Source organism: Alligator mississippiensis, chromosome 11 (assembly GCF_030867095.1).
Source record: "Alligator mississippiensis isolate rAllMis1 chromosome 11, rAllMis1, whole genome shotgun sequence".
Classification (NCBI taxonomy): Eukaryota; Metazoa; Chordata; order Crocodylia; family Alligatoridae; genus Alligator; species Alligator mississippiensis.
This window is the reverse complement of record NC_081834.1, coordinates 1,973,049-1,995,137: the sequence shown is the minus strand read 5'-3', so window position 1 is coordinate 1,995,137 and position 22,089 is coordinate 1,973,049. Positions and strand designations below refer to the sequence as shown.

At 51.9% G+C, this 22,089-nt stretch overlaps 1 protein-coding gene across 1 annotated transcript in view; it reads left to right on the top strand.

The window, feature by feature from the left end:
• ADAMTS7 (ADAM metallopeptidase with thrombospondin type 1 motif 7) overlaps positions 1–22,089 on the top strand; it is a 137,853-nt gene that overhangs the window by 7,971 nt on the left and 107,793 nt on the right. The window contains exons 3-8 of the mRNA XM_014601147.3: positions 933–1,131; positions 6,568–6,764; positions 8,283–8,366; positions 10,231–10,355; positions 12,504–12,653; positions 15,268–15,411. Of these exons, the coding sequence (XP_014456633.2) occupies positions 933–1,131; positions 6,568–6,764; positions 8,283–8,366; positions 10,231–10,355; positions 12,504–12,653; positions 15,268–15,411 (899 nt within the window). The remainder of the gene's footprint in view (positions 1–932; positions 1,132–6,567; positions 6,765–8,282; positions 8,367–10,230; positions 10,356–12,503; positions 12,654–15,267; positions 15,412–22,089) is intronic.

The following is a 22,089-nucleotide window of genomic DNA, read 5'->3' as shown; positions in this document are numbered from 1 at the left end:
TCCGGGGGACGAGCTGACACCTGCATCATCGTAATTTGCAATGTTGCAAACTAAACGACATCAGGATGTCATTTAGTTTGCAATGATGCAAACTCATTTAAAATGCCCAAAAGTCTTGCACGTGTACTGTGTGACGCCATTAAGCCACACAAAGTGACATTTCCATCACGTGTACATGGTCACGGCGTCACGTGTACAAGCGCCCTCTGAGCTGCCTCAGATGCTCGAGATCCCGCCCTGATCTCATACGCCTGCAGATTCCTGCTTCTCTGCTTCCCTGAGGATGTCCTGATGTGTGAGGACAGGATACATGGCCTCTGGCTAAGGAAGTCTGAGAACCATGAGTGGCTTGGACGGTGCAGAAAGGCAGCCGCAGCTGGCTTCCAATATCTTGGCACCTTACCAATGCTCCTTGGTAAGCAGTAATATTTTGGGCTGTCACAGTAGCACACGGAAGAACCTTTCCAATGAGGGCAGAAGACAGAGTGTGACTGATAAAGGGAAGAAAAAAAAGCTTCTCCCAGTATACTGGAACACGTGCCTGCTTCCTTCTCAGCATTTTCTGTGCCAGCACATTTGGAGAAGGCCCCATCTGGCTCCATCTCCATCTGTGCTGCTACTGAGTGCCTCAGGGTCAAATAACCCCACTATTCTGCCACATTTCTACCTGCACCTTGGCAATAAGATCAGCTTAACTTTACATGCGCAAAAATGCTGCTTTCTGAATCTCAAGGCTAGAATGGGACTTTTAGTTCATTTTGGCTTGTTCCTCTGTGTCTGGGAGTTTATAGTTCACCACTCCGATAAAGAGGTAGAAGCAGTTGGTTCAGAAAACATCTGTTTCTGGACAAAATATTCGGCAAACCCTGTTATTGTCTCCATGGTAAGTTGACATATCCTGCAAATGACACTGACTTTCTCTCCCCTCCCAGAAAGGTGCATTTCGGCTTGCTAACGAAGACTATTTAATTGAGCCTCTGCCTGTAAATACGCATGAGGACCGCACAGCCCGACCCCACCGGATATATAAACGCCATGCACCAAAACATGGGCAAGAAGACTTGCTGGTGGAATCCAGCAGAAAGCAAGAGAGGAACCAGCCCAGTCCAATGAGCACGTGTGGTGTGCAAGGTATTTTATCTGCTTTATTACCATTTGGTGGAGAGCCAAAGATAGGGGATTTAATAATGCATACACCTAAACCAGACCATGTGGAGGTAAGCACAGAGGGCCCAGCCCTGCAAGGTTTGCTCAAGCTCCACTGCAGAGACATTGATAGCAAAGCCCAGCATCTTCCTCTTGCAGTAAGCACACCGCATCCAACACGCATGCCCCTCCCTGCACAGGACTGCTAATCCTAGACCATATCATACTTATGCTTGAGGTGGGACTAGTGGAATTTATTCTACTGAAGGCCAGGTTTGCAAGGGCGACTAGGCTGCTGAAAAGAAAGCCCTGTGGCTGCACAAAGGCATGGGCCAGCCATGAATGCTTTTGCACCTGGAAGGGAGAGGAGCCAGAAAGCTCACAAAATCTATTGGTGTTAATCTGTTTTCGGTGTCTGGCAGCACTGTGAAACCCTATGACTGATAAGGTGCAAAGGGCTTGACAGTGAATCAGTGCCAGGGGTCCAGGATTAGAAGCAAACACATCATTTCCACGGGCATCTCTGTTGCAGGAAGGCGGACCGCTTTTCACACTGCTCCTCCTGGGCGAGTGGCACTTCGCTCACCTAGCACCGCCAGGCAGTGATGAGGCAGCTTTTGTGACTGAATCTCTCAAGTAGCGGGTTACTCGAGAGCAAAACATTTTCCCTGTCATCTGGCAGCATTTCTGTGTTTGCTTAGGCTTCTTGTCTGCATGTGCTCGGAGTCACTGCAGCCCTAAACCACAGGCTGCTGATTGCTATGTCTTTCCTCGTTCTCAGAGGCCGGCTTGCCGCTCTGTGGTAGCAAATATTTAACAAATTGGTATTGTTGCAATTCAGCATCTGGTTGGATTATCAAAATGAAAGCCTGACTCTGTTGTAGTCAACAGCAGCAACCGCCCGATGCCAGTGGGTGCAGGACGTCGCCCTCAGTCTTCTCTCAAGGCACCCAGCTGCAGTCGCATGCATGTGTGTAAGGGGAATCTGGCATTTACTCAACCCTCACGCAGCCGTAGGTACTATCAAACAACAAGGATAGTATGTAGGAACTAATAGACAGTGCTTTCCAAGGCAGCTGCAATCTCCTGCTTTTCGGGAGCAGGTACAATAGAAAGAACAACCGTTGCTCAAAGCAAGCAAGCTGTCCCAGATAAATGCAACGTCAAATTCCTCCAGACCACTGGTTTTCCTGCAGTCCATCTGGATGTCTCTGGGGAATAGTTGATTTAGAAGAAGTGGCCCAGACGAGGACAGCTGGAGTCTCAGATCAAAAGAGAGCCCCTAGAAGGAGTCCTGATCCCCCTCCCCTGGGACCAGGGTTTTACTAGAGTATCATCAGCGGTTTTCCAAATTACATCTTATGTCTCAAACATTTGCTGACAATTCGGACAGTAGAACAGACTGGCTTTCAGAGGCTTGGAATGGAGATCTGAGTCCAACCACTAGGATGCCACGACTGGTTTTTCCAAGAGGGAGGGGAGAGCAGTGGTTAGGACCATCAGTCATCTAGCCACCATCCAGGGGCTCGGGTCAGCTTGCACAGCCTCTGGGAAGGCCTGTCTTGCTGCAGCGATGCGTCTGTTGGTGCCAGAGCTACCTAGACTCAAGAGCTGTATAAGCCTGTTGCTGTCACACCTACCAAGTCCAGAGCTGATGTAGCTGTTGATGTGTACCCCGTGCTCACTCTCCAAGGCAGACAGTTTTAAATGCACAGCTCCTCGGTTACCAGCTCACTGGGGAGGTCGGTGCAGTGGATCAGCTTCTGAACAAGGGAGTTCACTACAGAAATAGTCCAGAATGCAAATATCTGCTCAACACTTAAAGCCTCAGAAAGCACTGAGAGATGCTCATGGTTTGGTTGAGCCTAGGGTTGCCTTTATGCCCTGATCATGGCTTGTCTGCTGCAGTCAAGATAGTCATCAAGCCCCTGTCCTCTGGTTAGGCTAGAGCAAATCTTTCAGAAAAGACCTTCAGACTTTGATTGAAAGACTGCAGCTAATGGAGAACCACCGCTGCCCTAAGCAAGGTGTTCCAATGACCAACACCCATCCCTGGCACACCTGACCCTTGGTCTGAATTTGTCTAGCTACAGGATGCCATCACTGCATCCTGATTTGTCTTTGACTAATGGACTAAAGAGCCCTCTGCTTCCAGAAATCTTTTCCCAAGTAGGGACTTAGAGATGACTTGATCTCAGTCAACTATCATCCTTCTCTTCGTTAATCCAAATGAACAGAGCTCCTCTCATCCATCATAACAGCTATAATAGGCCCTTTGGACCTTGGAAATCTGGTAATATATAAAAACAAATGCACAAATGGATCCCACTGGACCACCTTCATCCAGATCATAAGGCCTTTGAATTACCACTGGACGAGGGGCTAGAAGTTTAGACTGCGTGTAATATGGAAAAGAAATTATGGGAAAGCCGTACAACAGGCATCACTCCACTTTTTCCCTGTGGCCTTGACATGCGGGTGAGTTCACTTGTAAAAAAATGCGCAGCAAAGTAACGGTTTATGAACCACAGGTTTTGTTCCTGCCAGTGCCATCTGCTGCATGGGCAGCCGTGCTCAAACATCTGGGAAGGTGCTTAGGAGGGTGTTTGCCACTGCCGTGCACAAGTGCAAAAATTATCTTGGTGTCTTCTGCCAACTGCTCTGCACTGGAAAAGTCACAGAAGTCAGAGCTTTGGCAGCCAAGGTCACAACAGAAATGGGTCCCAGGGCAGTTATTTTGATTAAAGTGTCGTGATTGCATTGTAGCAGTGGGGCTTGATCAACTTAGCTGGATGCTTAGGATTCTTTAGGGCTAGAGAGGGAAAGGTCTCTGCTACTCAAGTACAATGCAGGCCATAAACATGTAGAAGGTTATTGCCAATGAAAGCTTGTTGAACCTTTAGACCCTGACCATAAAAGCCTTTCCAAGTGTTTATGATGTGGCCTATAAAGCTCTTATTTAGCCTGTGATTGACCCTCACACTGCCTGGAGCAGCAGCAGAGGGAAAGCTTTGCCTGAGAAGGCAGAGCTGCTGTAACGTGCTGGGCGTGTCCCGTCTTTGCTTCAGCATCCTGTTGTGTTTTGCACAAATGCAGTTGCTCTCTCTCCCCAGGGTGGCTGGAAACAAGGGAATTCTCAATGAAGTCTCTGGTGCAGCCCGGGAAACCTCAATTTAGGCTGTGGGGTCCTTTTGAACGTGATCAGGACATATCTGGCAACGTCTAGGAGTGGGTGCAAGCCAGCTGCCCAGGCATTTGAAGCAGGGGCTGTATTTCGTTACAGAACGGTCTTCCCATATGAAAGCCTCCTGAGCTGGATGGGTGCATATTAGCTAGACATTGGTATCGTCGATCTGGTTTGTATATACCCACAGGCGCCTGCGTGCTTGCATAATAAACAGACAGTGTTTCAATAACAATATTAAGCATTGTGAAATATAGGTTCCCATGACTGCCTGCATCTCCATGTCCCTCACGGGCACTCCCGGGCAGAGGTCTAGTGAAAGAAATTGAGTCAAACGCACATTTTCTTTCCAAGATGCATTTTCTTTCCATGCACTGGTTTTCTTTCCAATATCCAAAGGCAGTGAGCAATAAAAAGAAGTTCAGAGGCCTTTCTTCTATAAGCCTTGATAGGCGAGGGAAGAGTATAAGCCTTGATAGGGGAGGGCAATTTCTTTGCCTCCTTTTTTCTGAGCAGGGACCAGGTCACACCCCACACCGGGATCCCCGATGGTCCCAGGGGAGGTGCAGACAGGCGCAGGGTCAGTAAGGATCTAGTCCGGGAACTTCTGGAGGGGCTGGACGTGTTCAGATCAGCAGGTCCTGACGATCTCCACCCCCGAGTGCTGAGGGAGTTGACAGAGGTCATTGCGGGACGCCGGCACGGCTTTACGAGCACTCACGGTGCTCTGGCGAGGTGCCGGAGGACTGGAAAAGGGCCAATGTGGTTCCCATTTTCAAAAAAGGGAGGAAGGAGGACCCAGGAAATTATAGGCCTGTTAGTCTTACCTCGGTCCTGGGGAAGCTTGTTGAGAGAGTTATCCTGGCGCATGTCCGCGAGGGGCCGGCAGGGGAGTGCATGCTCGGGGGCAACCAACACGGGTTCATTAGAGGCAGATCATGTCAGACCAACCTGGTGCCTTCTGTGACCAGGTCACAACATCCTTAGACGCAGGTGTCGCAGTGGATGTAGTCTTTCTGGACTTCAGGAAGGCCTTCGACACTGTCTCTCACCCCATTCTTGTTAAAAAGCTAGGCGACTGTGGCATTGATGCCTACACAGCCAGACGGGTCACTAACTGGCTGGAGGGCCGCACCCAGAGAGTGGTGGTGGACGGGTCATTTTCGACCTGGAGGGCTGTGGGCAGTGGGGTCCCCCAGGCCTCGGTCCTCGGACCTGCGCTGTTCAACATCTTCATCAGTGACTTGGACGAGGGGGTGAAAAGCACCCTGTTCAATTCATGGATGACACTAAGATGTGGGAAGAAGCGGGCACGCTAGAAGGGAGGAATAGGCTGCAATTGGATCTGGACATGTTACAGGGGTGGGCAGATGAGAACCAGCAGCAGAGCTACAGGCTGGGGAACTCTCTTCTCGGCAGTGCAGAGGCAGAAAAGGATCTTGGAGTCATTACTGATGCCAAAATGAACATGGGTCGACAGTGTGGGGACGCGGTCAGGAAGGCCAACCGCACCTTGTCGTGCATCCACAGATGCATCTCGAGCAGGGCCAAGGAGGTGATCCTCCCCCTCTATGCGGCACTGGTCAGGCCGCAGCTGGAGTACTGTGTCCAGGTCTGGGCGCCGCACTTCAGGAGGGATGTGGACAGCATGGAGAGGGTCCAGAGGAGGCCACCCGCATGGTCAGGGGCAGCAGGGCAGGCCCTACGAGGAGAGGCGACGGGACCTGAACCTGTTCAGCTCCACATGAGAAGGCTGAGGGGGGATCTAGTGGCCTGTTACAAACTAGTCAGGGGGAACCAGCAGGCATTGGGGGAGTCCCTGTTCCCCCGAGCACTACTGGGAGTTACAAGGAATAACAATCGTAAGTTGATGGAGATTCAGACTAGACATCAGGAGGCACGACTTCACGGTCAGGACGGCTAGTATCTGGAACCAACTCGCAAGAGAAGTGGTGCTGGCTCCTGCCCTGGGGGTCTTTAAGAGGAGGCTGGATGAACACCTTGCCGGGGTCGTTTGACCCCAGTGCTCTTTCCTGCCAGGGCAGGGGTCGGATTTGATGATCTGCTCAGGTCCCTTCCGACCCTGCCAACTATGACACTAAGAGTACACCTGTAGTCCATGCTTCCAGACTCTGTGTAGGCTCTGTTTACTTGCATCAGGGTAATTCCTTCTTTTAGAAAAAAGCTCATTTACTTTCAGGTGTCCCAGAAACCCCTTTTTCTCCTCAATCCTTCAGAATCGCAGAAGAGCCTGGAGAAGTCTGAGAAACGGCGGGAGCGCTGGGAGCAGAAACAGCAGAAGAAGCGGAGAATAAAGCAGCGCTCCATCAGCAAGGAGAAGTGGGTGGAAACGCTGGTGGTAGCAGATACCAAGATGGTGGAATATCACGGGAGTGAAAACATCGAGAAATACGTCCTGACCGTCATGAACATGGTGAGTTTGGGCTTGGCAGTGAAAGCTGCTGATGACTCAAGTGGCCGAACTGTAAGAGCTAATCGTCACTGGACTTCCCAGGTTTCATCCCGTCCCTGACGGCCTGTGCTGATTGCTCTTTACCTCCCCTTTCCTGCACACCTCTTCTGCACCACAGGACTCCAGCTCCTGGCTCCAATAACTCCTTTTGCTACCTTAGGCTCAGTTATCCTAGCTGGACTAGACATTACTTTCTTGCCAGCCCTGAACTATGGGTGGTGCGTGGCTTGAGCACTCGCTCCCAGATCTGTCAGGGGAGAATGGCTGTTCCTTCTGCATCAGCACTGGTGGGCTGGATGGAGACCCTTCACCTGTGCTCTGGCCAGCCCTGGAGGGAGCTCCCACAGACCTAAAACCCCATGTTGCCCAATACAGGCATGTAAGGCAGCTGGCAGCCCTGTGCTTGACATGTAGAGGCTGCACGTGCCATCTTGCTGGGTCTGATTTTAATCCACTGCGGTCTATAGGAAGACTGCCCAGTGCTCGAGAGGGCTCTGGGAACTCCCAGTGATGCCACGGGAATGGCTTGTGAAACAAGACCTGCAGAGAAGATGCAGGTGTGTTTAGCCACCTGGTCAACAAGCAGCTCCTTGCAGCCTGCCAGCTAACGCTTCCCAGCTGAGCTGGTGCCAACTCTCCCGTGACCTAGCCTGGCTGGCAAGACAAAAATGCCCGGCTCTCCCAGGAACATGCCATTGCAAGATGTTACAGGGAGAGAGTCAAGTGAAGCAGCACCCAAGAGCTGGGAAGAGTCCCCAGCACTGAGACATGGGGCTGCCTGCTCTGGGCCATCACGCTTCTCATAAAAATGACTTCAGGCTCCAAAAGCTTGTTGCAATCATTGCATTCAAATTCCTCAGCAGCTCTCATGGCTGCCACTACTTTCAGAGCTGGGAGGAAAGGGTAAATCAGAAGCAAGGTCACTTGGGGGGTTAACAAGGAAGCACTTCACCGCCAGGGCAGCTTGGCTGGGGTATCAAGTAAAAGTCATGGCATGAGTCCTCTCAGGATATTTGCTTCAGAGAGCTTAGCATCCTTGGGCACGATTCACCTGCTGTTTCCTTGGGACTGCATCAGCACAGTTATGCTCTCCAGCAAAGGCAGCAGAGAGAGCAGAGGGCAGGGGACACCAGTGCAAGGCCACTTGCTGTATTTGTGTGATGGAGAACAGCTCCCACAAGAAGCCACACACACTCGTACAGTGAAGGCAAAGACTTGATCCCAGGCACATGCTTGGTTGAGTTCAACATGTCACCCAGGTTGAGGCTGCAGCGGAGCGAAAACACTTGTGTAATCATTTGGCCCTGACCTGGACCGGGAATCAATCTCATCCTTAATTTTGAGGAACTTCTGGTTTGGAGCCGGCAGTGCTCGGCACTGTCTTTCTGGACCCCAGTTCTCTCCCAGATGCACTTCCCCAGAGTACTGCCAGCAGAGCGACCTCTGTCTCTGAGCCCTTATGCGCTTGGTGTTTTGCAGGTGGCAGGTATATTCCACGATGCCAGCATCGGAAACCCGATCAACATTGCCATTGTGCGCCTAATCCTGCTGGAAGATGACGAGGTAAAAAGAAAACAGAGCGATTGACATTTCTGGTCCTTTTGTGCCTGGGTGTTTTGACTTCTTTTCCTACGGGAGACTGCAAGCTGGTCACTCACGACCAGGCATTATCCCTTTCCCCTCATTTGGGCACATTGGAGAGAGTCCAGCGGAGGGCAGTGAAAATGGTTGGGGGGCTGGGGGACAGGACTGGTGAGGAGAGGCCGAGGGAACTGGGCTGATTTAGTCTGCAGAAGAGAAGACCGAGGGGGATTGAATAGCAGCCTTCACCTCCCTGCCGGGGTGGATAGAGCTGGACTGGTCTCAGTGGGGGCAGATACAGGACAAGGAGCAATGGGCTCCAGCTGCTGCAAGGGAAGTTGAGGTTAGATTTTAGGAAAAACTCTCTCACTAGGAGGGTAGTAAAGCACTGGAACAGGTTACCTATAACCTGTTCCAGTATTTCAGAGAGGTTGCAAATTCTCCATCCTTGGAGGTGTTTAAGACCTGGGTAGACAAAGCCTTGGCTGGGATGATGTAGCTGGAGCTGGTCCTGCTTGGAGCAGGGGGTTGGACTAGATGTAACCTCCTGAGATCCAGAGATTCATAGATTCATAGATGTTAGGGTCGGAAGGGACCTCAATAGATCATCGAGTCCGACCCCCTGCACAGGCAGGAAAGAGTGCTGGGTCTAGATGACCCCAGCTAGATACTCGTCTAACCTCCTCTTGAAGACCCCCAGGGTAGGGGAGAGCACCACCTCCCTTGGGAGCCCGTTCCAGACCTTGGCCACTCGAACTGTGAAGAAGTTCTTCCTAATGTCCAATCTAAATCTGCTCTCTGCTAGTTTGTGGCCATTGTTTCTTGTAACCCCGGGGGCGCCTTGGTGAATAAATACTCACCAATTCCCTTCTGTGCCCCCGTGATGAACTTATAGGCAGCCACAAGGTCGCCTCTCAACCTTCTCTTGCGGAGGCTGAAAAGGTCCAGTTTCTCTAGTCGAAAGGTCCAGTTTCTCTAGTCAAAAGGTCCAGTTTCTCTAGTCCCTTCCCACCCTCATTTTCTACAAGTCTATGATTTCAGTAGCCTGAAAAAACTTGCACTGATTCAGCACAGACGCCAGAGCACTGATTGCTCCACTGTGTAGCTGCTGCGTGGGTGGACTTCTTAAAGGCAGAGGGACATCCACAAGCAGAGAAACGGCAGAATCTAGTCCCCATTGTGATTAGGAGCTGTTGGTTCAGTCATTCATAGAGGTTTCCCACCAGAATGCAACCCATGCCTGCCCCATCCAGCAGCCGATGGGAACTATCCCATTGCTACTGGCATCTGGACATGCGGTTTGGCTCTTGGCAGCATTTCCTCTAAAACGAGCAGCGATGGCCCCGCTGTGGCTGGGCGTCAGGATGGAGCCAGCAGATGTTCTTCTCTTCTGACTCCGGTTTCCAGCACTGAATAGGTCTCCCGGGACCAACCTAGCAAGTAGCAGTGGCAGGCGAATGTGACTGCCCGGTTGTTTGTGTTCCCCAGCTGCAGTTCTCATTCTCCCTAAGCTGAAGCTGCTCAGCTGTTTGATCTGGTTCCCCCAGCTGTGTCCTGGTCATGGGCTCATCAGCCTGAGCAAAACAGTTTTCCCACCATCACTTTAACTTGCATTATTAAACTATTCAATGCTGCAGCCTGATCCCAGATCCAATGGAAGCAGAAAAGGTGCCAGATCCAGCCCTAACTGTGCAGCGTGAATCTGGAGTAATCTAGGCAAGGGGAAGAAAGGTTGTCCTTGATCTTACCCTGGTGTGACGGAGAGCAGAATCTGCCCCTGGCACTCCTACAAGTGACAAAAGGGGTGACAGTCTGACAGCAGTCTTGTGTTTGTTGCTGTTGGCAGGAGGAGCTGAAAATCACCCACCACGCCGACAACACCCTGAGAAGCTTTTGCAAGTGGCAGAAAAGCATCAATGTGAAAGGAGACTCCCACCCGCAGCATCACGACGTGGCCGTCCTGCTCACGAGGTGTGTGGCACTTGGGCCCCTTCTCTGCTGGGTCAGAGACACACCAGGGTGCTGGGAACGGCAGGGAACAGGGCACTTGCTAGGTCCCCTGCGGGGCTATTTGCCATGCATTTTCCTTAGCTGGGTCTTGTGTGAACATCGCTGGGGGCAGCTGGAAATGCACCAGGATGGTTTGGGGCAAGCTCATTAATGGCTGGAGCTGGCCTCAGAGCTTGGGTCTGTGTCTACTCAAGCGTTAGGGTGTCCAGGTGCCAGGTTTCAGCACAGCCCCAATGCCAACCCCTCAGGATAGCCCCATCTTGAAAGGATGCTCACTTTCATAGATTCAAAGATGTTCAGGCTGGAAGGGACCTCAGTAGGTCATCGAGTCTGACCCCCTGCTGTGGGCAGGAAAGAGTGCTGGGGTCAGACGGCCCAGCCAGGTGCATGTCCAGTCTCTTCTTGAAGACCCCCGGGGTAGGGGAGAGCACCACCTCCCTTGGAGCCCATTCCAGATTCTGGCAACCCTCACCGTAAAGAAGGTCTTTCTAACATCCAACCTAAATCAGCTCTCCATCAATTTGTGGCCGTTGTCCCTAGTTACTCTAGGGGTGCCCTCGTAAACAGAGCATCTCCTATTCCCTGCTGCCCCCCACGATGTTGTAGGCAGCCACAAAATCACCTCTCAGCCTCCTCTTGGGAAGGCCGAAGAGATCCAGGGCCCTCAGTCTCTCCTGGTAGGGCCTTGCCTGCAGGCCCCTGACCATACGAATGGCCTCCTCTGAACCCTTAGAGATTCTCCACATCCATCTTGAAGTGCGGGCCCCAAATCTGGACGCAGTACTCCAGCTGTGGTCTGACCAGTGCTGCACAGAGGGGAAGCATCACCTCCCTGGACCTGTTTGTCATGCATCTGCTAATGCAGGATAAAGTGCGGTTAGCCTTGCTGATCACTCCGCCACACTGACGACTCACATTCATCTCAGAGTCCACTATGACTCCAAGATCCCTTTCCGCTGCTGTGCTGCGGCGAAGGTCAGCCCCCAGCCTAGAGGTGTGTTGGAGGGTCATTTTGCCCAGGTGCAGCACTTTGCACTTGTCTTTGTGCTGCACTTGTTATTTTTCCTTATGAACAAAAGGTGGGGATTTGCAAAGAGGCCTCACTCCCAGCAAAGCCGCAAGGGTTTGGGCCACTAGATCCTTTTGGCGACTTTGAAAATCCCAGCCGAGGCAGTCAGTTCAGTGGCTCTGAGCCACTGCACTCTGGTCACTGGCAGTAGTCGAGCCACTGCAGTGATGCCCAGTAAACTCCCAGGCAGGGTATCTCCTCCAACACCCTCCTCTTCTCCAGGGCATTGGCTCGGTAACAGAAACCAGATGCTCTCAGCTGTGCAATCCCGGGGTGTTACTGTTCTTCCTGGGTGGCTGAAGTGGCTTTGCTTCGAAGGCAGCACACCTGGGGCTGTAGTAATCCCCTGAGACATGCACTGGCCACTCATTGATTAATTGTTTCCAGCCTCAGCTGTATTTAGAAGATGGAACTAATGTAGCCAAGGGACTGCGGATTTTAAATTCATCAGGCTCTTTCATTAGCTGGGCCACTAGGAGAGTAAATAGAAAAAATCTGTCCTCTGGACATAGCTGTTCTTTCCCACTGTTTAGCCAGTGACAGTGCGTTTGCACTGTTTACGTACGTGTGACAGCGGGGCGATGTTATGTCGTGTCGCACCAGGGAACGCGAGCACCCTGGGAGCTGCAGGATACAGCGTCCCTGTTGCACGCAGCCTCTGTGCAGCAAGGGGTTTCCGCTCTGCTGAGCTGAAACGGAGCCCCTCCTGTGTGTGGAGAGCTTCACTCCTTCCTCCGTAATGCAAATCCCAGGTGGTTTCCACTGGCTAGGCTCTCCCTTGTGATCCGGTGGCTGGCCCAGCTTCATAATGTGCAGAGCCTTGTTTTTCTCAGTTTTATTTTCATGGACTCCTAGAGCCGTGGGGCTGGATGGGACCTCCTAGTCCAACCCCTGCCTGTTCAAACCACCCCAGACAAATCCATCATCTCAACTCTTAGTTAACTTTCCCACCTTGGAGGACAGTGTATTTAAACCACCTATCTGCTGTGTGTATGTGTGCATGTGTGTGTGTGTTTGTCCGTCATTCCTGGATGTAAAAGGAAAGACATCTGTGCAGCCATGAACCGGCCGTGTGAGACTCTGGGTCTGTCTCATGTGTCAGGAATGTGCCAGCCCCACCGAAGCTGCAATATCAATGAGGATACAGGCCTGCCCCTGGCTTTCACCGTGGCGCATGAACTCGGACACAGGTACGGTGGGCTCGTTTAGTCTCTTTTGGGACCTCTGGCAGGGAAAGATGCGCTGCACAGCTTTAAGAAGGGTAGGTGGGACTGGGCATGGGGAAACAGCCAAAGTCATTGGGAGCTACAGCTAATTTTGCCCTGCAAATTTTGCTCACGGCATTCAGTTGTTATGAATTTATTAGCATCAAAGTTTAAAAAACAACCATGTGCTCCCCACAGTCCGTTTCTACTCAACGGCACTGATTTCTGCAGAAGCTGAATGGTCCCTGGAAATGAACAGGCCCAGTTCAAGCTAGGTTTTGAATAAGAAGGGTGAATTATTTAAATGAATACAAATGCCTAGAAATTATTTCAGTTTAAATAGAGTCCATTAAATTAAATAAGGTTTGTCCTCCCGAACTTCACTGTGTGTTTATACAATTGACTTTGGAAAGGTCTTTTAAATAGCATAGGTCTGGGAAACCATCACATATTTTCAAGTGTTCCTTGCAACATTTGTATGCTGTACTTGCCCGGCTTTGGTTAAGGATACATTTTCTGACATTTAATGAAACCAGTATTCTCACAATCTCTTCCTGACTTGGGTTTGTAGTAAGGAGGCCTATTATAAAACTCATCACCATGTTTTTGAATGGAAATGTTCCTTAAGAAAAGTGCCATCTCACAATACGCTGACAAGTTGCATTAAATTTTTGTTTCACTGATCTCCTGAATTAAATGTTGGCTTCAGAAACTCGGCTCAAGCCCCTGGTCTTGCTTTTTGAGGTTCATCTTCTATGTTCCCCCTTGGAACAAGACCCTGCAGAGTCCCTTCTTGGTACGCAGCAGGCACGTCTACACATGTGTTTTAATGTGCATTAGCCTATTTTAATGCATATTAAAGCATCACAAAAAAGTGCACTTTTGCTAATGCACCTTTTCCTAGTACCTCACAATGGAGGTATTACATTTAATGTGCATTAGCAAAAGTGCATTAATGAACATGTAGATGCACCCAAAAGGAGCTAATACACATGCCTCTGAGCACAGGCATGTCTGTGAGAGGGAAAGCAGCAATCAGGCCTAGGCTAAGCCAGGAGTCTGTGCATTTGGGAAAGCAAGCAATGAACCGGAGAAGGAGTCAGATAAGGACTCTGCCTGCTCCAGCTGGCTGGCCCCAAATGCGCATGCACTCTCAATTGCTTGAAGCAAAGATTTATTTGTAGAGAGCAAGGTGGAAACTGCCTCTGACTTCCACTGTGCTGCCCAGGCAGTCAGGCTTAGCCAGACACTTCAGGCCCCAGTCTGACCCACTTGTCCAGGATGGGGGCCAGAGTAATTCAACTGAATCCAGTGGAAATCCTCCTGATTTATACCAGCATAACTGAGGGGAGAAGCAAGCCCCTGTGCCTATGGGACATAGAGTGACAACGGAGCTGTCCCCTTCCCTGTTCTTGATATCGTCACAAGCAGATCTTGGTGCTAATACCTTCTTTGTTTGCGGGCACAATTTGCAAGAGTAGCTAAAAAAATCAGGCTCCTAAATTACTTGGTGGATGCCTGATATGTTACTGGGGCCTCTCTTGTGTCCAGGGAGGCTGGACAGTCACTCAGACAGCCACCTTTAAGTGCATGCCAGCCCATGGGACCCTGCTGTATTTGGGTGCTTGCAGCCTTGCCACTATTGACCTGGCTTCTTGCTATGGGACCCAGGCAACACTGGGTAAAAAGTACTGGTGAGGCAGCATCGTCTCGAATTTATACGTGACTTCTCATCGGCTGGGCTCAGGCCCTGCTTGCGTTCACTTTGTGGGATCAAGTGCGTTTTACTGGCACTACTGTTCACAGAAAGGGAGGTGCAAGGCTGGATGCACTCCCCAGGATGTAGCAGGCCTGCCCAGGCCAGGGCCAGAAGCGACACTGTCTGACCGACCAAATCGTAACCAGACAACTCCGCTCTAGAGAGTATCAGGACTCTTTGCAAAAAAACCTTGGGGTTAAAGACACCAAGTGTCAATCTGCCAAACTTTAAATTACAACCAAAACTGAGCTGTTCGCAGAGATTTTTCTAGCAGGAGAGGCTACGTTTATTAGTAACCTAGTCCCTCAGCACTGCTCACAGCCCGTGCTCTGCGGGGCTCCTTCCTGCAAACCCACGCCATGGCTCAGCCCCTGCCCCAGTGCTCTGCTCCACCCTGAAACGTGGGTAAAGTTGGTGCAAAGTGCACTAGGAGGAGACTGTCACGTCCCCCAGGTGCCCGCTGCCCTCCGTGCACTGACCGTGGACTACTCACCCGTATCACGGTACTGCATAGAGGTCCCAATCCTGCCCCCAGCGAGAGGGACTGTCCCCAAGCTTCCTGCCTCTCCAGTGAGTCTGCATGGGGAAGCAGAGAAGTCAGCATCCCCATGGGGAGTGGGTCAGGGGCTGAACTCAGGTCTTCAGCCCTCCTGCATAAGCTACACTGCCCAAGGCATCAGCTCCAGCTGCATTCAAGCTCACGAAGCAGCAGCTTAGCCTGAGGGGTCTCCTGAACCGCTGTGCAGCATCGCGGGGCTGGGGGTGGTGGTACATGTGCTAGGGGTGGCTGCAGCAGGCGTACGGCTCACCTCTCCTTTGTGGGACTGTGCTCTTACACAGTTTTGGGATTCAGCATGATGGAAGCGGCAATGACTGTGAGCCAGTTGGGAAAAGACCTTTCGTCATGTCTCCACAGCTCCTGTATGACACCTCTCCACTCACCTGGTCGCGCTGCAGCAGGGAATACATCACACGGTTCCTTGAGTAAGTCCATACCCTCTCTCTCTCTTTCAAGCTTCCTTCCACGTCTGTGCTAATGCCACGACCTTATGTTATGGCTGACCTGGGCGGGAGGTCTGGGTGCCCTGGAGGGTGCCCCTGCAAACATTGTGCACCTGATTGCTTCTTGCCGGCTGCCTCAGGGGTGAGGGTGGGCTGGCTTGGCTGTCTCAGCAAGGATTTGAGAGCAAAGGAAGGCCAAGCACTTGTGTAGAAGCAAAGTGGGGAAATAGGATCCTTGTGGCTTGGGTAGGATCTGTTGGGAGGAAACTGTGCTAGAGAAGGGCTTCGCTCTGACCCATGCGTAGTGACCCCTACTGCATTGAGGACGTGGGCCCTTCTGTGACATGTGCTCGTCGTTTGGTTTCATGCGGTTGTCGTTCTTGGGGTGCAGCTGAGGTTTTCGTTTTGCTGCATTTTAGGGGCTTGGGAAAGGGAACGGCAAGTGCTTGGCTATAGGGAGCAAAGGCTGGCTCCTCCTGCCTGTGCTGGAAGGAAGGCCCTGACACCTGGCAGCAGCAGGTTTAATTGGGAGATCATGGGCGTGTGAGCACGAAGCAGTACAGGTCTCGTAGGGACTGGAAGGTCATGGTCATGGTCATGGTCATGGCTGGTGCAATGGGGAGCAGATGCGTCTGGTATTCTAGGGCAGCCTCCCAAATCAAACAGGAGCTTTTAAACCAACAAAAGCAAAATAAAATCCTGCTGTCCTATCCTGGACTCAGGGAGGGGAACCCCTTCCCAGCACAATAGCCTGGCTCCTCAGCCCACAGCTTGCCTGCCTCTTCCACTCTCTCCACCCAGGTTTTAAGCTTTCTCAGTATCCAAATGCCCTGAAGCCGGGCTCTCTCAACAGGACTGACTGTTCCCTCTTAATGGGACAGGCTGTCCTGTTACAAGCACCTTCCACAACCCACGCGTTCCCATGGGCTTGCCCAGCTCTCAGTGCAGAGGATGGTGCAGGGGGCAGCGTAGAGACAAGCAGAATAAATGTTGCACGCCCCAAAATCTTCCGAGGTGCTGGTCTTGGAGCGAGAGATGCAGAAAGCAGCACCCACTGGAGTCCAGTATCATGCTGGCTGAGGTGCCCTGGGAATGTTAATGTGTTCACATGTCTGGCTGCACTCTGGATCGAGACAGGGAGGCTGGACCAAATGCAGGGAGTGAAATCCTGGCTTGGGTGAAGCTGCTGGGTGTTTTGCCATGGATGGCACCGGGACCAGGTTATTCCTTCCCTGGCTGGAAGGGGAGCACGGTATCAAAGCCGGGATTTCCTTTATTAAGTGCAGCCATCTGTCCTCGTTCCCACCCCAACCAGCAAGCACTGGCTGCCTCTGGCTGCTGGCTGCTCTGAACTCGCTGTCCGGGTGATGAGCCGTGCAAGGCTTGATTGCCTTCTCGGGTGCATTTCATTAACTCGTGGAGTATTAACCTAACTTGCCAGTGCACCTTGGATTTGAAGGAAACTTTCTGCATCACACGTCCTTATGTCACAGGGACACACCCTGTATCCTACCCCACAAAACATACTGGACGTGTTGTGGAACGGATTCAGGAGGCTGTCGTTCTCAGCCTGGACACCTCGTATCCATCCCAGTGGTTTTCTTTGCCTTGAAGTCTGGGTAGTCGAAAAGGGCAGCGCATCTGCGGCTGTGGCAAAGACAGAGCCTCCCTTTGCTGCAGCAGGCAGGGGTCCGTAGAGACCCTGCTTTGCTTGGCACCAGTATGAGAGCAGTTTTCAGGTCACAGGGCATCACTGAGATTTCATAGCAAGGGGGATTGAATAGCAGCCTTCACCTCCCTGCAGGGGGGCTGCAAAGAGGATGGAGCTGGGCTGGTCTCAGTGGGGGCAGACGGCAGGACAAGGAGCAATGGGCTCAAGCTGCAGCAAGGCAAGTTGAGGTTGGAGATTAGGAAAAACTCTCTCACTAGGAGGGTGGTGAAGCACTGGGACAGATTATCTGGAGGGATGGCGGGATCTCCAACTTTGGAGGCTTTGAAGACCCAGCTTGACAAAACCTTGGCTGGGATGCTGTACTTGGGGCTGGGGCTGGTCCCTTGGAGCAGGGGTTGGACTAGATGTGACCTCCTGAGGCCCCTTCCCACCCTCATTTTCTATGAGTCTATGATTGCTCTTTGAACACATGGCACCTCATTGCACCCAAAAAGCCAGGGCAGCTTTCCAAAGACACAAAGACACAGCAGTGTGGCTGGGAACTGGGCAGCCCTGCAGAAGACCCAAGTGTGAGCCCTGCCCAAGGCCTGGCTACACCACAGCCCCCCCCAGCTCAAATGGGCTTGACCCCTGTGTGGTGTCAGCTGGTCTAGAGCTACCGACCTCGTGGTGCGGAGCTACTGCCTGTCACCAGCTGAGGACCTGGCCTGGCCCTGTCATTTCCCCTTTCACTTTCCGGATAGGAATTTGCTGATCACCATAACCCTGACCTGCATTTAAGTGTGGCAAGGAAGAGAAGGACCATCTGGATGCCTTTCCAGCTGTTTTGCTGCCTTTCTACTCCCCCCACTCCAGCACCCGCAGTGGCAGCTCTGCTTTCAAAGGGAGAAAACACTTCATCAGGAGTATTTCATTGTGCGTGACATCCCTCCGGCAAGGGAAAAGCCTGGTGTGAGTCCAGACATGAGTATATTATAATAACTGCTTGGCAGGAGAGCAAGAAGGAGTGAGTGAAGAAATGAGACCCTGCTGGCCTGGGGCTGCTAGATGGGCTTGGAACAACCTTTGCCTTGAAACCTGCAGCGTCAGTCTGTTCAGGAAAGAGGGGGAGCTCCACAGCGCGCGCCAGCATCTGAGAATAATCTGCTGCTGCAGCTGAGGAGTTGGGTAGCTACAGATCTGGCTCTGGAGCCCCTGGGCCCGACTGTGCAGGGCTGAGCGCCTGGGCCTGCATGGGGGTCCGTGGCGCTCAGCTGGGCCGGGTCTCAGACACCAAGTCCGGTAAACCCAGCAGAAGCACCGCCTCGTCCTTGGTAGGGACTGGTTTTGTTTTAATGGCAAGGGAATAGTTGTGTTAAGACGCATCCCTTGAAGTCAACGGATCCCATCCTGCGGCTGGGAGAGGAGGTGAATGAGATCGTCGGTGGAGACTGTCCTGGGTTCAGGTCCTGGGGCTGGAGGTTCAAGTCACAGTGAGGTTACTGACCCTCCTGGTACCGCGGGGCCCCCTGTGCGGTGGGCTCTTTGGGGTGCCAGCCTTATTTCTTGCTGCGAGTATCTGGCGCTGTGACCACCAAAGGGTCCGGGCTGGGTGTCGCGGAAGGTGCTCACAGCACCGAAAACAGAGCTTGAAGAGCAAGGGCTCGCTCTGCCTCTGCTGACTGCAGGCATCTGGATGCAGATGTACTCTTTCTGCTCAGCGTCAAGGCTTCCCATGCAGGCCTGCCAGTAAGGCAACCAAACACGATTTCCTTGTCTCTATGCATCCTTGGCCCCGGTGATATCCTGTGCATTGACAGCCCCACCTCTGACCGTGTGAATCCCAGCTCCAGGCTGTCCGCTGGTAGCTTGAACCCTGGTTGCGAGAGGTCAGCCCAGTCCCGGCCCTGCGTCGAGCCAGGCTGCTGCAGGCAGGATGTGGATGCAAAACCAGGAAAGACATTAGGGGCCAGATTTCCTAGCCAGCCCCAGGAGTTCCCAACCCCATCCTTTGCCCAAACAAAGGTGGTTTGCAAATTTTGCAAACATCAGCCATCGTGTTTTGCAAACGAGACGTGAGCAACCAGCCATCTAGCCCTGGCCAGGAGAATACCCAAGTGAAAGCCAAGCCATCTTCTAACGGCCCAGCCTGGTGTACACACAAGCTCGGAGGCCAGCTTGGAGCAGGGAGCATGGAGAGCATTGCACAACGTGGCACTGAAACAGAAGAGAAGTCATTGTTGGACGTGCTGTTGCTAAAGCTTCTTCTCTCCCACATGCCCGGCACATCTCGCCCACTAACCAATGCCTGGGAGAGATCAAAGAGCAGGAGGTTTGTTTTTCCCTTCTTGTTCTTGCGGCTGAAGTTTCCCATCAGACAGTGAAAGCAGTGGTGCGGTGATGCCGTGAGTGTCCAGCTCTTACAGCTCGACCGCGCGCTGCAAAGAGTGCATTGTTTCCCCGGGTCTGCAGGGCCCTTTTGAAGTTACCCCAAATGTGAGCCAACAAACCCGCGCGGGAGCTGCCAGGCAGCGACTTTGCTGGAGCCTGAAATGGAGATAAATTCTCAGTGGGAATCTAATATTTCCACCAGTCACGTGATCGGCTCTTTATTTTGTGCCAGTTCAACCCAGCACGATTGCCAGCCGTCCCGACTCAGAAGTACAGTGTAGACCCCAGGAGGTCCTGGCTATAATTAGACTCAGAAGCAGGTTGCTGGAAGGAAACAGCAGATTTCAACCCAACGGCCTGTTAAAAGCAACATGCTTGGCAGCTGTCCCGCTGGGAAAGCTGCTTATGGAAAAAGATACTTGCAGTTTTAAGTGGTCGCGTTCCCCCTGGCCTGGATGCATCTGTGAGGCCAAGCCGGCGTGGTACAATGGAGAGGAGACGCGTTGCCCTTTCGGGAACTTCTGCAGACATTTGCCCCTGCGGCCCCCTCTGAAAGCATGCAGCCGGCAAGGGTCGGGGACGCATCCTGCCATCCTTCTGTGCTGGGAGGCCTTGTGTCTGACCGGAGCCCCGCGGAGCACAAGAGAGTTGAGCCGATTTAACTTAAACCAGGTTCCAGGCTGATCTCGGTAAAGCCCTGAGGGGACACTGCGTTCGGTGTCAAAGTGGCTCACTTCAGGTTAACCGAAACCCCATTTCTGTCACGTTGAACTGACTTGATCCACTTACAAACTGAAACCAGAGTGTCTGCTGGACCAGACTGAAGTGGCATGGGGCCTGATCCACATCATGCCAACCCACAAGGGATCCAGCCCATGGATTTGGCCCTGCAGGGCCAAAAGATTGAGTGTCACTGTCTTAAAGTGAAAGCAGAGACACTTTCCCCTGTCAACAAGCTGTTTGGCGATACAGCACCAGCATCTGGTAATGATAAAGGCAGGTCAAGACGGTCGAGGCATGACGTGTCCACATACAGCCTGCTACCATGCTCTTGCACCTCCATGCCTTTTCCTAGCCTCCAGCGGTGTTGTTGTATGTCAGACTGCTCTCACTAACTGTGCTTGTCCCTGGAGAAGACCGGGATGGTTCAAAGAGGAAGAAAATAAGATATGAGGAAGGGGAAGGAATATGCGCAGACCAAGAAATAGCAACTGGGTGTGCACAGACCTAGCCGCAGAAATGCACCTCTCCTGTAGGAGCAACCCCGGAGCAGCTGGAAGCTACACCTCTCATGGTTCAGAGTCTGTAGCTGCAAATAAGGCAGGTCAACAAGTCTGGTGGCTGATAGTCTGTTTTATCTGCATTAGTAGGTCATTGAGGACTACTCGCAGAGACCTTTACGGGGTCAGAAAGACGCACGAAACCCAAGAATGTCCTTTTCTAGCCGTGCTTGTTCACGAGACCCTTTACCTTAAGTGGGGAAACTGAGGTCATGACTTCATTTTATGGCTACAAGTCAGCCCAGTCATTTCCTGGTGACTGCAATGCATTTTGCATTGCTTTGGGGCGTCGCTTGGACCTTTGGGGCCCGGCAGTGGCATTCACTTGTAATTCATTTTCAGACAAAAGCACAAGGCTACATTAAGCAAGTGGTGGGAGGAAGGCTCTTGCTGCCTGTGAATGAGCACAGTGGTGGGAGTCAAGGGCATTGTGAACAGACCTGAATTATGAAGCAATAAGTGGTTGCAGTTTTACAACTGCTCCCGCAGGAGCTCGCTGTGGCTCCTATTCTGACTTGGATAATGAGGTTATGAGGAGGTTTGAGGTTGATTCTCACCAGTCTCTTGCTACACACATGTCTACTGTACTATTGCAATCCAAGTATCTGGTTTCAAGCCTCAAGGCTATAGAGGATTGTGTGACCAGACAAGATGCCAGCAGCAGTATTGCAGACAGAACCATCTTGCCGTGAAACAAGAAACTATCCCTAGAGCCGAAGTGGGGTTAAGCAGACTGATGGCCCCTCTCACCCCAGAAAGGATCCTTTGCTCCATATTTTCCTTTTGGGGAGGGAAGGGGGGTGTTCCCAACTTCCTAAGTGAAACAGGGTTAGAAGCAATGTCAGGATGTGAAAGAGTCTCCTGGCTATTGCTCTATTCTGTTATGCTTTGGAGAATCCGGGAGCCCCTGGTGCCACGTTGTCATCTTTTCTTGCAAATGTAGCCCCGTCTTGTAAAACCCCGTAACGTTGCTATGTGGGCACATTATCCTCATATTCAGTCAAGTAGCATGGCTTTCAGGACCCACGTCTAAGCAGTCCCTGGGTGCTTTTATACGTGCATGGAGCTTTTTTCCAATCAATCTATTCTTCATGTCTTTTTGTGTCCCGCAATGTGACACGATGTTTCGCGTAAGTATTTTGCATGTGACACATCTAAAAACTCACCCAGAGACTTTGTGCGGGGCCTCCTTCTTCACGGGCTAAGCTTAGAAGAGTTGCGTTTGAACGAAAAAGGCTGGTAGATGGCTGCTCTGCCCTTGGCCTTTCCATGAGCATCCACACTTCCAGCATGGGGAGTTAGCTCCAGGCCAAAGGGAGCAGTTTCTGGGGGGAGGTC